The following is a 14,101-nucleotide window of genomic DNA, read 5'->3' as shown; positions in this document are numbered from 1 at the left end:
ATACTTAAGCCTTTTTTCTAATCCTGCTTCGGAAAAATATTAACTATTATATAGAATTGATCTCAATTTTGCAATTTGAATTATAGCTACCATATTTGTTTTAATTCGACAAAAATAGACTTTATGATGCCTCAGAGTCCAAGATACAATTTTGAAATGCTTTTGTTGCCTTTTTTCAGAAACAGAAATTGTTATATGTGTGTTGTGATGACTTTATGGCATGAAAACATATTGCAGTATAAAGAAAGTAAGTAAAAATAATCATTACATTTTTGTACTGTGGATTTTGAAAAATTTTGGACAGAAAAAATCCTAGCCGCCACTACCTAGAAAATAAATTAAAATTGGCCTTCAGATTCTACTGAGTGTACAATATAAGAAAATAAATCTAGCCCAATAGTATTTGAAACTAAATTTCCTGATTCGAAAAATTCCGTCCGGACAAAAGCTTCCAGGCCTTTTGCAGAAATTGGAAAGAAAACTGATATTTTTTATCGATATATTTACAGCGGTGCTATTTCTTTCTTCCTTTGAAGTAGAAGAATTCTGCAAGAGAATTTAAGTTCTTTGTTATTTTCTATATTTGCTAATAATATTTCTTCTTTGTTCATTTTGACGACAGTTTAAGTACTTTAAGCCGTTTTTCTTCCCATATTTCATTGAAACCGTTGATTGCAAAGGCACAAAGTGTCTCAATGGATTGCCAAGCAGCCGTTCTTGTCACATAATAGAAATGAATGTTACAAATTATAAAATGCAGATTAATGTCTATTGACTGTTTGGTGAGAGAGCTCCACTTTCAATGAGTTTGAGGCCTGAGCAAACACTCGATGGTATTTTGAGCATATGCGTAAATGATTATACGTCAGCATGGTATGTCAGGAAACAAACAGTGACCTATACTACAGCAAAAAGACACATAAACACAGTAATCCCACGATCCAAGGCGTGATTTAATTCAATGCCTTCGGTGATTCCTACGGATCAATATTCTCCCTGGAGTCAGTTTACCAAGAAGTAGTATTTGATCTAATTAGGCTTGCTAAGATGATGTCATTTCATTTACAAATTCACTTCTTAGATTCAATGCCTCTGATTTGTACAAAATTAGGACTTTAAACATGTAAATGAGTTTTCTGGATAAATTGTGGTGGAAGTGAATTCTGACGCTTACACTAGGCACCACAATGTCAAGTGTGAAATGATTCCTTGAAAGAGTTCGGAGTTTTACCTGCGTCGCTAAAGGTGAATGCAGGTCGAGTAAACGCTCCGATGCCGCCCGTCTGTCCGTCCATCACGCTCAGGGATCTCTTAGAATAATGTGACTGTAACGAACCACTATCTTTGATTATTTTTCGAACTTTGTGTTTTTTTTTATTGGAAATAAGTAATGTTCAATCTAAATCAAGTTATGTTTTATTTGATAAAATCAGCTATACGGTTAACATGCTTGATTTAGATTTGCTCAATTCAGTGGATTACAATTAAAAACGAAATGGAAGTTGCGTCTTAGGTACATATATATATTCTCTCTGTTGTAGGTTACTGTTTTTATATATTCTCTCTGTTGTAGGTTACTGTTTTGTAGAAAATGATATAGATAAAATATGTAACAGAATACACGGAGAAGCACAATTGCATACTATAGTTAGAGGTTTGTACAATGTAGTCGATCTCAGATGGGGAGGTGGGTACACGCACTACAGAAAACAGTTCAAAGTTCAATATGCATAACGTTTTAAACTTAAATTTTCTTTTTCAGCCAGAATTAAGGTAATAGGGGTCTATAGTTTCCAGCATACCTTTTCTCACTTTTTTTTACAAATTTCTCACAACCGAATTATTGCTAATGACATTTATTCGTAACTTAATGTTGTTTATATTCAGTGTAAAAGAAAACAAAATCAACAAAATTATTACTGTAAACTCTGATAACGTTTTCCAGAGATAACAATTTTAATATATAAAATCTGTTAACTGATAAATCATTGCAAAAATTAGCAATATTTTTTCCCTTCATAGATATGAGTCGATCTATTTACATTAATAATAATAGATCTTGATGAGCATGCTAAATATACACTTCCTCGAGGTAGGGCTTGGTAGAACAAAGAATTTTCCTTGCGGAAGTGTGCATTGAGCATGCTCATCGACTATCTCAGAGTTAGCACAAAAGGGTCTATACACACAAAAAAACACATTGTTTTACCGAGCCTCATAAATCTCTCTTACAATATTGGTCATTTGTTATCACTCTTATAACCGAATTTTGACGGTTTTAACTAAAATGATTATCAAGAAATTATTATGCATAGCATGCTCCATTCACGGATATAATTGGTTGGCAGATATTCTTTAAATCCTTATTTTCATCGCCAATATTACAGATGATAATGATGCCATCAAACTGGTATTAAACAGATCCATTTTGTAATTGAGAATGATAATTATAGTTTATGTTCATATTTTGCCTCAAGGGATAATTATTAGCCCATGCTCATATTGTGTATTGTGTTTTCAATCGGTATCCTATTATATGTAGTGACTATAAAGAGCGCCAATGACAAGGAAAGGCGCTGTTTAATTATTTTGAACTGATTTATATAATGTTTATCTATAAATTAATAAGTGAAAGTTTTTGTATTTCTGATAGAGCAAGGACGCGCAATGAGTTTTTATCACTGCATTCTACATCGTGAGCTTATCTTGTGCCATTCACAGTATACATTGTACTGAGCTTATGGTGCGTTATGCTTCATCACTGCACTGATTCTCTGCCCATCGAGCTCCATGCTTACCATATATTGTCAAACGAATATGGCCACAATGCATGGAATCATTAACAGTACATTGATAGAGCATGGCGCCATGGGCTCAGTAAAAGTGAATTGCGCGCCATGGGCTCAGCAACATTGTTTTAATAGAGTAATGCGCACAATGGGCTCGGTAACAGTACTGTCCCCAAGCATACATTGAAATGAATCGCACATGCTTTTGAATTTACAAGATAATTGAGTATATGTATGCATGCACAATAATTGAGCTCTGCCTATTACATGGAAGGCGGATTACCTCCGAAGTATAACTAATTTCGTTCTGTTTTCTGTTTCAGTTCCAAGCAAACCAGTACCATGTCCATTCCAAGGATATTATTCCTTTAAGTATTCTAACAGCACGACACACAACAGGCAGTGCTCGTCTCCTTTGTCGGAGATAAGAGCATGCGCTGATGATTCTAAATTTAAATTTGTATACCGGAAATGTCCGGGAATGCCTGAAACAAGTGATAAAGGTATTAAATTGATATTTCAGATAAGTGTTTTTTCGCTTAAAATTAGCAGTCTGTTCTTGTATTATATGCTTTAGAAATGAGAATGAAATAGTTAATGACAATTCTGGTTCTGTTAAGCTCTATTTATATGAACTGACTTTTTATCACAAAAATATTTTGTCAAAATCATTTTACCACATATAGATCAATAAATTTCAGTAATTATATCAAAAACATTCTTTCAGTCACGCTTTTATGCATTTATGTTTCTGTTAAATGTATTGAGAATCATTGAGGTAATATTGTACTATTGTCTTACAGAATTAGATTTCCAGTGCCTGGCTACATGGGAGAATGGAGAAAAGTTTCTATACGGAAGGTTCAGAAGTCCACAACTTCACAGCCGTGAACAAGAATACCGCTGTTTTGTATGTACAGTCTAAAATGATAAGCTATCTGTTTTTACCAATATATTTGTCATCGTGTAGTTTTCGAGTTATTGTTTTCATTCACAGGAAAACAACGCGTTTGAACTTATTTACCGTTTATCTTCTGTCTGCCAGTATACATGTACCAGTACATATAATTTTGTGGTTTTGTTCTATATCGATAATACTTTTGTAATGATGTTGAATTTGAGGAAATAATATAATCACTAATTAGAACTAAATTATGTACATGTATGAATTATGAAATTTTCGCTTTCAAATTTTTAATGTAAATGTTTTTGATCTTCTAGAGATGATTGGTATCATATAATCTTGCCATATCAGTTTGAATAACATGTTGTTTAGACATACAATTATACATGTATTCATTCAGTCTTTAAACAAGAAAAGAGTACTGTTAATGCATTGTCTAACAGTTCGCTTGTTTCGAATGTCTAGACTAAATCATTGGAACAAAATAATCCATAAATGATTTTGTCAGTTTTTTTTTACCATGGGAAATGCTTATAAAAGTAGCGAGTGTGCAATAAACACTAATGTTAAGATTTATACTCATCTATCTTTAAAATTAATCCTGTTTTAGAGACACTATTCAAGTCTCTGACATTAAGGGACGCCTTTAGTCTTCTTTTGCATCATATAAAGTGTTTTCGAATTTTAACAACAGGAGTCATCAAAAGCATTATTCAAATACGTTCTTGAAAAATATGCGCTCCCTTTGTTGTTTCGGAAGCTGGAAGGGTTCATTGATAAACCTTTGTATTATTCTCCCCTGTCAAATTATCAAATTTTTGACACAATTTTCTTTTCAAATAGAAAAATATATGGTCAGTGGGGATTAACATTTGGGATATTTCGTCTACTCCCAAAAATATGAAATTAATGTTCAAATTTCAAGAAACAAAGACTGCCTGTACTAGTTTTTTTTTCCTTTATAGAATACTAACTGAATGTTAAGTAGGGGTAAGGCTTTAGAATTGGATTAAAAATTGCAACCAAAGCATTTCATTCTCGAATGTTTAGTCATCCATATCCGTTTTTTTATTTTTACTTGGGGATTTTAGAATTTGACAAAATCTAGGAAGATGATTCAAACTATAAATTTTCATAAAAAGGAAAAATGCAAATATGAAAATTTATTTTAAGACTATATATAATTGATCACCTTATGGTAAAAAGAGAAATTCAAACCTTATTTATTACAATTTCTCTTCCTACGTACGTTAACACAAATTAAATGTTTTTTCCTTTTCTGGGATGTCATCAAAGACAAGACTTTCACACAGAAATGATTATGTTAGTAATTGATAATGTGATGAAGTATGTTATAGTAAGAAATGGAGTTAATTTAATAATACATTTTGGAGAAAATTTCATTTCAAGATACGTAATTTGATGCAAGAAAGATCAAATTGACACTACACCATTCATGGTCTAAAATTAGAATATCGTCTCCTGTCTACAAGTGCTTGATTTCAATAATTACCTTATTTTTTATGACACATGAAGCCAAAAAATGTGTGCCATTATCACGGTTTCAAGGAGAGCCATAACAGGCTTTTCCGAGTTGTTCCCTCAAGCTTTTTCATTAAAAAGAAAATTTACAGTTTTGTCGACGAATTATTCTGACTGAACAAAACGTTATAGAAGTTACTCAAGGCTCTATAATTTACTTTCGATGTAATTTAACTCTAATTATGGTTTTTCAGATGCATAATTTCTTCAGTATGTCAGGAGATATGTCGATATCAGCTGATGCCACGTGTCAGGGGCTTCAGAGTCCAACCGTCGGGGTTTCTACAATGAAATTGGATAAGGGTAATTATTCGATTTTTTTACAGCGAGTACGTTAGTTAACTTCAGGGAACAGAGTTGGTCTTCCTTGATTAAAGGACAATAACTGATTCACTTCAGGAGGTATAAATTTCCACTATTTCATAGGTATTTAATCTGAAACTAATAGAAATTTTAAATTTCATCAAGTTATGGTCGTTTAACCAAGCTTCTAGACTTGTTGTGAACGTATGATTTTTCGCGTCTGCTATTTTTTGGCGGATTCTGTCAAATGAACATATTCTCGGGTATCAATTTATGCCGCTTCAAAAAAAATGATTAACTTTATATTGTGTTAAAAGTCTATTTCGAGGGTACTATTTTTCGCGGTTTTCTGACCCCAGCGAAAATATCGAAAATGTTTTTGTTGTTGTTTCTATATTAATCATTTGTCACATTCTGAACCAACTCCTGATAACATCTAAAGTGCGAAGTCGTTTGATGTAATCATCAAAACGATTTGAATAATTCTTTATTTTTCATACCACATTATTATGTTCTTTTACAGATCCTTACGACTACAGATGGCCACTACCACATTGTTCATTTTCAAAGTTCTTCATTCACCACAAGAAATGGCGGGACTTATCGGGACAGTACGAACTGGAGGTTGAATCACAAATGTTCCGCATAAAAGATACACATGCTCAGGAAAACAATATATTTGATGAAGACAACTTTAGTTCTGACACATGGCTAATGCTGAGATGTATTAACCAGGCCGGTAGTTCAGGAGACACCGACTTTGAGCAATTTGTCGTGCACTCAACTGATGATACTTGGTTGGTTTGTTTTCTTTAAGTTTATTGACCGTTGATGTACTTCGATGTTTTTTTTAACGAGGTAGACCTAGGATAAGGGACACACAACTCTTTAAAATCATTTGAACGTTTGTATTCACAATTTTACAACAATCTTAAGTAAGCATCTAATTAACTTGGATTCATTTTATTTTGCTTTAAACGAAAGCTAGAGAGGCTTTGGTGAAATTGAATATGATGCAAACATATCACTTATTTCATGAGTTATGTCCCTTACCATAGGTCTACCTCCTTAAATTGATATGTGATATTTAAACACAGTGATAGTACCAAAGAAATTTGAAGCGACTCCCGCCTGACAAATAGTATCAATGAAAATATAGGACATAATTATTCCAGATGATACGCAATTTTATGTGCAATGTATTAATCTTTCAGCAGTAACATTCGTGTATCCATACGAGACGATGAAATAAATGTGCTACTGAGTCTGTTAGAATGCAAACTTCACTTATCTTGTTTTAACAACTGAAATAAAAAATGCTCACTTCAGCGTTTTTTTAGTCCATCATTGTAATTAAAATACTAATTAATATTATGTTTTTGTTTTATCAAGACTCTAAGAACACCAATCTGCTTCATGGAATAAATGGTGGTACGAAACTTTATTTAGCAAAAATGATGATTTTATATTTATATATTCAATTCATCTTCCAGCACCTCCAAATACAGATGTGTGAGACTGACAAAGCGACACAGTAAAGTAGTTGAACTACAAATAGGTATATATGATACTTTATTACAATGAGAACAACGGCATCGTTCCTTTTATGTACTTAAAACTGCGTTTTTGTTCTGGGTAGAAAATAACAGCCTGTAAGGAAAATGTCGATTGTCTTTTAGAAAAATTTTTTTTTACTAAAGAGAGAAGAAAGTTCCTATTTTTAGCTGTGCGAAATGATGGGTCGAGATTATAGAACCCGTAAAAGTCTTGTATATTACAATAAAGAGTCCGTTAACAGTCCTGTCTCATCCATTGGTGTCTAACAGTTTCCTAAATTCCATGATTGATTATTCGTGCAGTTTGCTCACCCAGTGGCTGCTTTCAGTGATCTGGTTTCGACCTATCACTGGTCAACTAAATAAATAACTAAACAATAAATGAATAAGTTTTATTTAAAGTTGGCATGAAATATATAATAATATACACAAGTTCTATAGAGCTTTTGACCGACATAATAATTGGAGAACTACTCAAAATGAGATAATGAATCAAATGCAAAGTTTTCCCATGCAAGATAGGCGGAGCCTCGTTAGAGAACGGAAAATCCCCGGATCACTGCAATTTGTGTTGCACTTACACAGGTGTTACTAGATTGTTATCTGGATTCCCATGGTATTGAATGCTCATATTTTTGGTTTTAGGAGAAGCTCTAGAAGAGGAATATAATGTCTGTCATGATGGACGATTCAATCCCGGTTTAAATTTTCTATTGATACGTAAGTCTTGATAAATAATTCTGTTGACATTTTTTTTCTCTTGGACAATTTTTTATGACTTCATACTCTGAGTAAGTAGGTTGACTAAAAGACTATTGATTTTCTTGTTGAAGTGAAGATATGTTTGGTTTTTTTTTCATACATATTTTATGATTCTTTAGAACTTTAATAGTCTGATAAGGTCCTTGTTTTGATTACATTTGAATTATGCATGGTTATAGAGGCTGATAAGACTGCAACATATTATAGCATCAACATCATGTCATTTTAGAAAAACGAAGACATACTAGATCGACATCTTGTCCTCAGCCTGGATCTTTTAAATTCAATGACATTGCAACGGAGTGTCAAGGACAATACAACAGCGGATGTAGAGTTAGTGACGAAATAGAAATCCAACACTTTTGTCCAAGAACCAATAGAAGATCAGGTCGGTATTTTGATACAACCAGTAAATAAATGTTTCAAGTACTACAACATTGTAATGTTCAATCTTAAAAATTTGAGGAAGAAAAGAGATGTGTTCGTGAGTCATAGGAAGTAACATTTTTGCTGTTCCAAGAAATGTGTCACCTAAAGCCAGAAAGACCCAATTCTTTAGCACACCGGAAACGGAAATATAAGTATCTGGATTTGCTAATTACTTATAGTCGTATAAACAACTTAAATCCGAAACTAGTTTAGATCTTTAGATGTTACTGGTTAACGACCAGTATTTTCACTACCAATGATTCATGTAAGCCACCCAGGTCACCACCAGTCTCACGCTTATTACTCATTCAGAATTACCTTTCTGTAAACCCAGAATGCCCGAATAGTTCCACGAAATGGAACTTCCTGTTAGACTGAAATCAGACTCTCGGTAATTCAAATGTCAAATTCGTATTGATTGCTGTTACGAGGATGTGGTATTCTTAATACATACAATATTTATTCTTTGATAACAAAGGACTTATCTCTGCGAACTACTTTGTTGGGAACTGCATAATAGTTTCCTATCTTTATATATATATACCCAACGAACCTAAAAACCTTTAGATCTTCAATATCATTCTTTCCAACGCATCAAGAAATATTTAGTTTAAGGGATTTGAGGACATGTTATTGCATGCTGTGCTGTTAAACAGACTGTCTTATCAACAAAGTGTTTAGTCTAGTATAACATTTAAATTCTTTATTAAAAGCATGTTTTCAAAATTAGCAAAATTAAAAACTGATGCTGACGGGAAGATAAGATAAATCTTTTAGAAACTTTCCTTCCTTCAGCAATATGACACATAGTTTTGACAGTTTTGATGTTACACGTCTTCATAAATTCTTTTTTTTAATAAAATGATTTTGCAGTTTTGAAATATGTTTTTGAAATGGTATTTCTTATGTAATAATATTTGTGTTCCAGTTGATATATACCAGTGTTTAGTTAGCTGGGAGGAAGGTAGATCAAATTATGTGATAGCTCATCACCCTGGAAGTAGTAGAAATCCTGCAAAATGTCTGGTACGAATATAAATCATATTAGCTTGGGATCAAAGCGATGTTTTGCTTTGAATGAAATAATTGATAGCAATATATGTATACTTACACAGTCAATGCTTTATTTCTTAAAATGTACTTTTTGATATGACTTACTCTTTGATGTCCCTAAACCTATTAAAACAGAACCATTCTATAAGCGGAAACTAAACTACTTAAATATAACTATATACAACGTTCCTCTGAACCCTAAAATGCAAGAAACCTTCGCAAAATAATGTAATGCTGAATAAAAAAAAACTTTATTAAAAAGTAACTGTCTGCAGTATGATTGATAAACCTTTTTAAACAGGAAGTTAACGCAGTGATTATAAATTTTAAATTTGACTATCCTGTACTCATCAGGTATAAAATATTGTTCTGTGCTTGATGAGCTGATGTTTGTTAACATTCTCACACCCGGTTAACAATATGAAAACAGAAACTTCATCTGCTAGAACATGCCTGAGATTTACTGTATATTTTGGGATTCAGGTCTACAGTGAGACATCTAATGGAATTGATGTACATGAAGATGAATTATGTAGAAATAGGTTATCTACCACTGCAAACAGAAGAATTAATTATTCTTTGTTGAAGCCAGCAGGTAAGCCATTAAAATGTTCATGAAATGATGGCTTTGCGTTTGCAAAACTATTTGCTGGAGAACAAATAATAAAAAAATACTTGACAAGGTGTTTTATCGGCAAATTTATTATTTTTACAGACATAGTTTAGACTGCATTACCTATATTTAACAAAAATGTTTGGCATGATCGTTGGCAATACTAAGACAGCATGTTTCTTTTGACAATTATTTCTTGGACAAACGTGGTAATTCATAATGTTAAACAATGCTTGTGTTGTGTTTTCTGTGTAATCATTCCAATATTACAATGTTAGTTCTGCCTACTGTGATTTAACAATGAAGACATCTTGTATGCACTAACGCAAACTGTTTTGTATCACAACGGCGGACAATTTAGCATTATTATTTTCGTGGTTCATACTTTTAAAACACCAAATCACAATACTAAATAAAAATATAAGCTAACGTAAAAATCGAAATGAAATCAATGTTACACTGAGTTACACATTATTTTGCTTTGAATTGTAGATCAATGTAGCACATACTTACCCCCAGCTATTCCTAGTGGTATTACATCAGACAGGAACATTGGTTCGTCTAGTAATTCTGATCCTGCGGGTGCCAGTGCAGTCATCATCGATGCAGGGTCTAACGGTACCTCGAAACATACAATAAATAGTGGTATCACTCTGCTATTAACGTTTGTGTTTGTTTTACTGTATACAAATAGATGATGGCGATATGAAGCTGAATGAGATGTCTTTGAACAAATGAAACTTCAGGAACATTCATTCAGTTCGGAGCAACAGTCAGTCAACATGATCTCATGTATGAAAGTTTAAGCGTGGAACTTCATAGGACTTTCAAACATTTAAATGTTTTATCAATTGTCATGACTGAAACAAACCAACGTTTGTGGGGTAAAAACGAAAAAAAAGTATGGTTGCTAATGCACATGGGAGTAAAACATGCTGTCGAGTAAGAAAAAAAGAACCGCTAGAATGGTATATGATATTTATTTATTGACAACAGATATTAGTAATTACCAGTGAATGTAACATAAATATTCGACATTTGAATTCCGGTTGAAGTTGACCATTTTCATGGGTTCATCTTGCCATGTCACTGTATATATATATATTTACATACAATGTGTAACACATGTTACTTTAAACTCATTAGATATACACCTATAGTGACATTTCGCCTTCAAAAGGTACTGTGATAATATTATTTATTCATTTTCATAGTCCCATAGTTTTTTGTTTTCACGTTGTGGTGCTATTTGAGATTGTTTTTTTTTTATTTTGTACATACCATTGCTGTTAGAATGACCGCGATGCTTAACAACGAAATGCAATTAGTTTAAATGAATGAGAAACCAAGAACGAGTGTCGTAATTTTTGACATATTCTTTTTTTTCAATCTTAACAAAGAATTTAATCGTAAAGGGCATACAATTTTTGTTAATTTTTCATTGAAAATGTAGTTTCTCAAGGAAATTAATTAGTTTTTTTGCTAATAATTTTATATAAAGATATTATTTTAGTATCTTTTTAGAGATGACAATTGCATTTAAAGCGAATTAAGAATTCATTCATTCCTTTGTCGATGATGTGTTATGTTACATCTTTTTTTCATAAGCTCATTAAAAAAAGTTCATGTTATTCATTTTTCATTTCTTGATTTATTATGGAAATCAATTTTAATTTCGTCTCAGGTAATTTAATAGGTATAGTCAAGCTAATGTAATTTGGTGAGTGATCGTTTCAATTGTTTACTTTGTCTGGTTAGTAAGAAAAGACAATTGTTAAAAAATAACAAAATAACAAAAAATACTGTACTTTTGTTAAAACAGCTGTTTTGATTGACCGTACTTGCTTACTGTAAGGACAGCTGTTGAAAATGACAGTACTTGTACGAATGATTGTACTTTTTGCAGGAATGGCTGTACATTTTGAAGGAATTACTTTACTCACTGCAAAAGCAACCTAAACCTTTTTGTTTATCTTCACTTTCTATACATCAAATTAAGTTTTGTACCTGGAAGACAGCGGATAAAACTGACTTTATTCTTCGTAACAAAACGGTTTTGGTATTGACTGTTATAACTGTAAAACAAGAAGCCTGTGTTTGACTTGACTTGCTGTATACGTTTTTGATGGTTTGCTTTACTTACTGTATCAATTATTATTTTCCCTAAAACAAGAAGACAGTTGCTGTGATTCGGTTAATTTTACCTTTTGAAGAATATGGGACTTATTTCATCACAATTTTCCCCCCGACTACAAACAAACCCGTGCCCTTGGGAATGATTTTAATCATGGCTGACATAGATTATCAAAATTGAAGTTCCTTTTCTGTTTTAAAGTATTAAAATCTTAACTTGACTTTGCTGTGCTGTTTGTTTTTATAAATTTTGCAGAGTGCCAAATAATTTGAGATAATGTTTTGAGATGTCCCCATATATTAAAAGGTGAACTCTATTCAAATTGACATGCTGGGCAATAGAGGGACAATAGCAATCAATACACAATAGATGATTTAAACTGTAAATGAGTGGACCGAATCAAGTGAATCTTATGTGTTTGATTATTTTGTCGTCTTCTGCAGAATTGGCAGCACAGGACAGTAAAGGTCAGGCCAGTTTTTTTTAATTCAATTTAATATAAAATTAATTTAACTTCCTCATATCAAAGGCATGCTCTGCCTTAAAAAGTAAGACATGCATGATTGTCTGCAGTTCAATTTGTGGTGAAATTGTCCCCATATTAGCCGAAAGAAATAATGCACCAACCTTAATTATTCTAAATGTACCAACAAGAGAGTTGTAGTAAACCTGTAACAGCGTGAACTACTGTTGTAATTGACTGTGCAGTGTTGTTCAAACGATCTTTTTGCGTTGACATTTAGATAGGTAATTATCAACAACATACTGACATGTTTTGTTTTTTTTTTCAATTTTCATACTTCTGAGTTGGATACTTTGTCTTTTCTTTAAGCATTTTAAATTCAAAAGTTTTATCAATTGGAGTATTCGAATGCAAACAAACAGCTCATTTTGTCAACTTCACAATAATGTTTCACAAGCAAAACTGATGACAGATAATAATTCAAAACAGTTCTGAAAAGGTTACAACTTTAGTTTATTTTCAATTTCATATCTTCAATTCAACTATAGCCAATTCCAAAGTATTGTTTATTTGTGTGTTGAATTTATAATTTCCATATATGTACTGTAGATTCATGTTTGTGAATATGAATATGTTATATGTTATTGAGATTATGACTGAATATATGATCGTTAAGAATCAATTATTCAACTGTAGTTTAAGTGTATATGTAAGTAAAGGGATATGTAAGGAATGGCTGGATTTAAGTATGTAATATTTGCTTGAGTGTATATGTTGAAATGAAATATTTTCTTCAACGAAAGACTACCATAGAACCCAGTCAGGTTAGTGTTTTTGATGTACCATCAGGAAAGAAATTTACCAATTCAATTAATTTAATTACTAAATTATCTTTGTAACATCAATATTTCAAAGAAAAGGAAGTTCTGATTGGAAAAAACTTTTAATATATTACTTTAGTCTTGAAGTATGAAGTGTGTTTTTGTGATTTACATTGCGAAAACGGTCGAAGTGTCAAAGCATTTGTATAATTATGGTCTGTAACGAAACGTGGGTAATGTTTATATTGTTGAATGCATGCAGATGTGTAAGTGTGAAGAATTTATGATTATGAACGAAAAAAAAATAAACATTTTTCATTAATATTATCTGGTTATGTTTGCCAAGTGTAGTAGAGATTTAGAGACGAAACTCGATTATTGTGTTTCTTCTTTTTTATCAAGAATTTTTAACAAAGGAATGAATATTTATTCAACAATTACAATATTACTAAGAATCCATGCTCTTTGAGGTGTTTCCTGTATATTCCACATACTTCCCAAGAAAGAGGCCAGCTGCAGTATAAAATAAAAATCACAAATTACACGCTTTCCCAATAATTTTCAAACTTTGATCAAAATCTAAATTCATTAAACGTTTTCTTCCTTTTTACAAATTCTTTTTTTTTTAAAGAGAAGTGTATTCTCACCTTTTTTGCTTCTGTTTGAATGCATAATACGATTTATAAATCGGAAAACTTAAAATAGTAAATAAATAATTAATCAAACATACTC

The 14,101-nt window shown here is 32.0% G+C and overlaps 1 protein-coding gene across 1 annotated transcript in view; it reads left to right on the top strand.

The window, feature by feature from the left end:
- Positions 1–13,691, top strand: part of LOC148628840 (uncharacterized) — a 30,337-nt gene extending 16,646 nt beyond the window's left edge. Inside the window, exons 3-14 of the mRNA XM_088595469.1 lie at positions 180–247; positions 1,574–1,654; positions 3,113–3,292; positions 3,593–3,699; positions 5,430–5,538; positions 6,062–6,335; positions 7,032–7,096; positions 7,740–7,814; positions 8,086–8,244; positions 9,214–9,311; positions 9,822–9,933; positions 10,444–13,691. Of these exons, the coding sequence (XP_088451595.1) occupies positions 180–247; positions 1,574–1,654; positions 3,113–3,292; positions 3,593–3,699; positions 5,430–5,538; positions 6,062–6,335; positions 7,032–7,096; positions 7,740–7,814; positions 8,086–8,244; positions 9,214–9,311; positions 9,822–9,933; positions 10,444–10,649 (1,534 nt within the window). The 3' untranslated portion in view covers positions 10,650–13,691. The remainder of the gene's footprint in view (positions 1–179; positions 248–1,573; positions 1,655–3,112; positions 3,293–3,592; positions 3,700–5,429; positions 5,539–6,061; positions 6,336–7,031; positions 7,097–7,739; positions 7,815–8,085; positions 8,245–9,213; positions 9,312–9,821; positions 9,934–10,443) is intronic.
- Positions 13,692–14,101: the final 410 nt, after the last annotated feature.

This window comes from Perna viridis, chromosome 1 (genome assembly GCF_037379345.1).
Source record: "Perna viridis isolate PV_CMFRI_1.1 ecotype Kerala chromosome 1, ASM3737934v1, whole genome shotgun sequence".
Classification (NCBI taxonomy): domain Eukaryota; kingdom Metazoa; phylum Mollusca; class Bivalvia; order Mytilida; family Mytilidae; genus Perna; species Perna viridis.
This window is presented reverse-complemented; position numbering and strand designations above follow the sequence as displayed.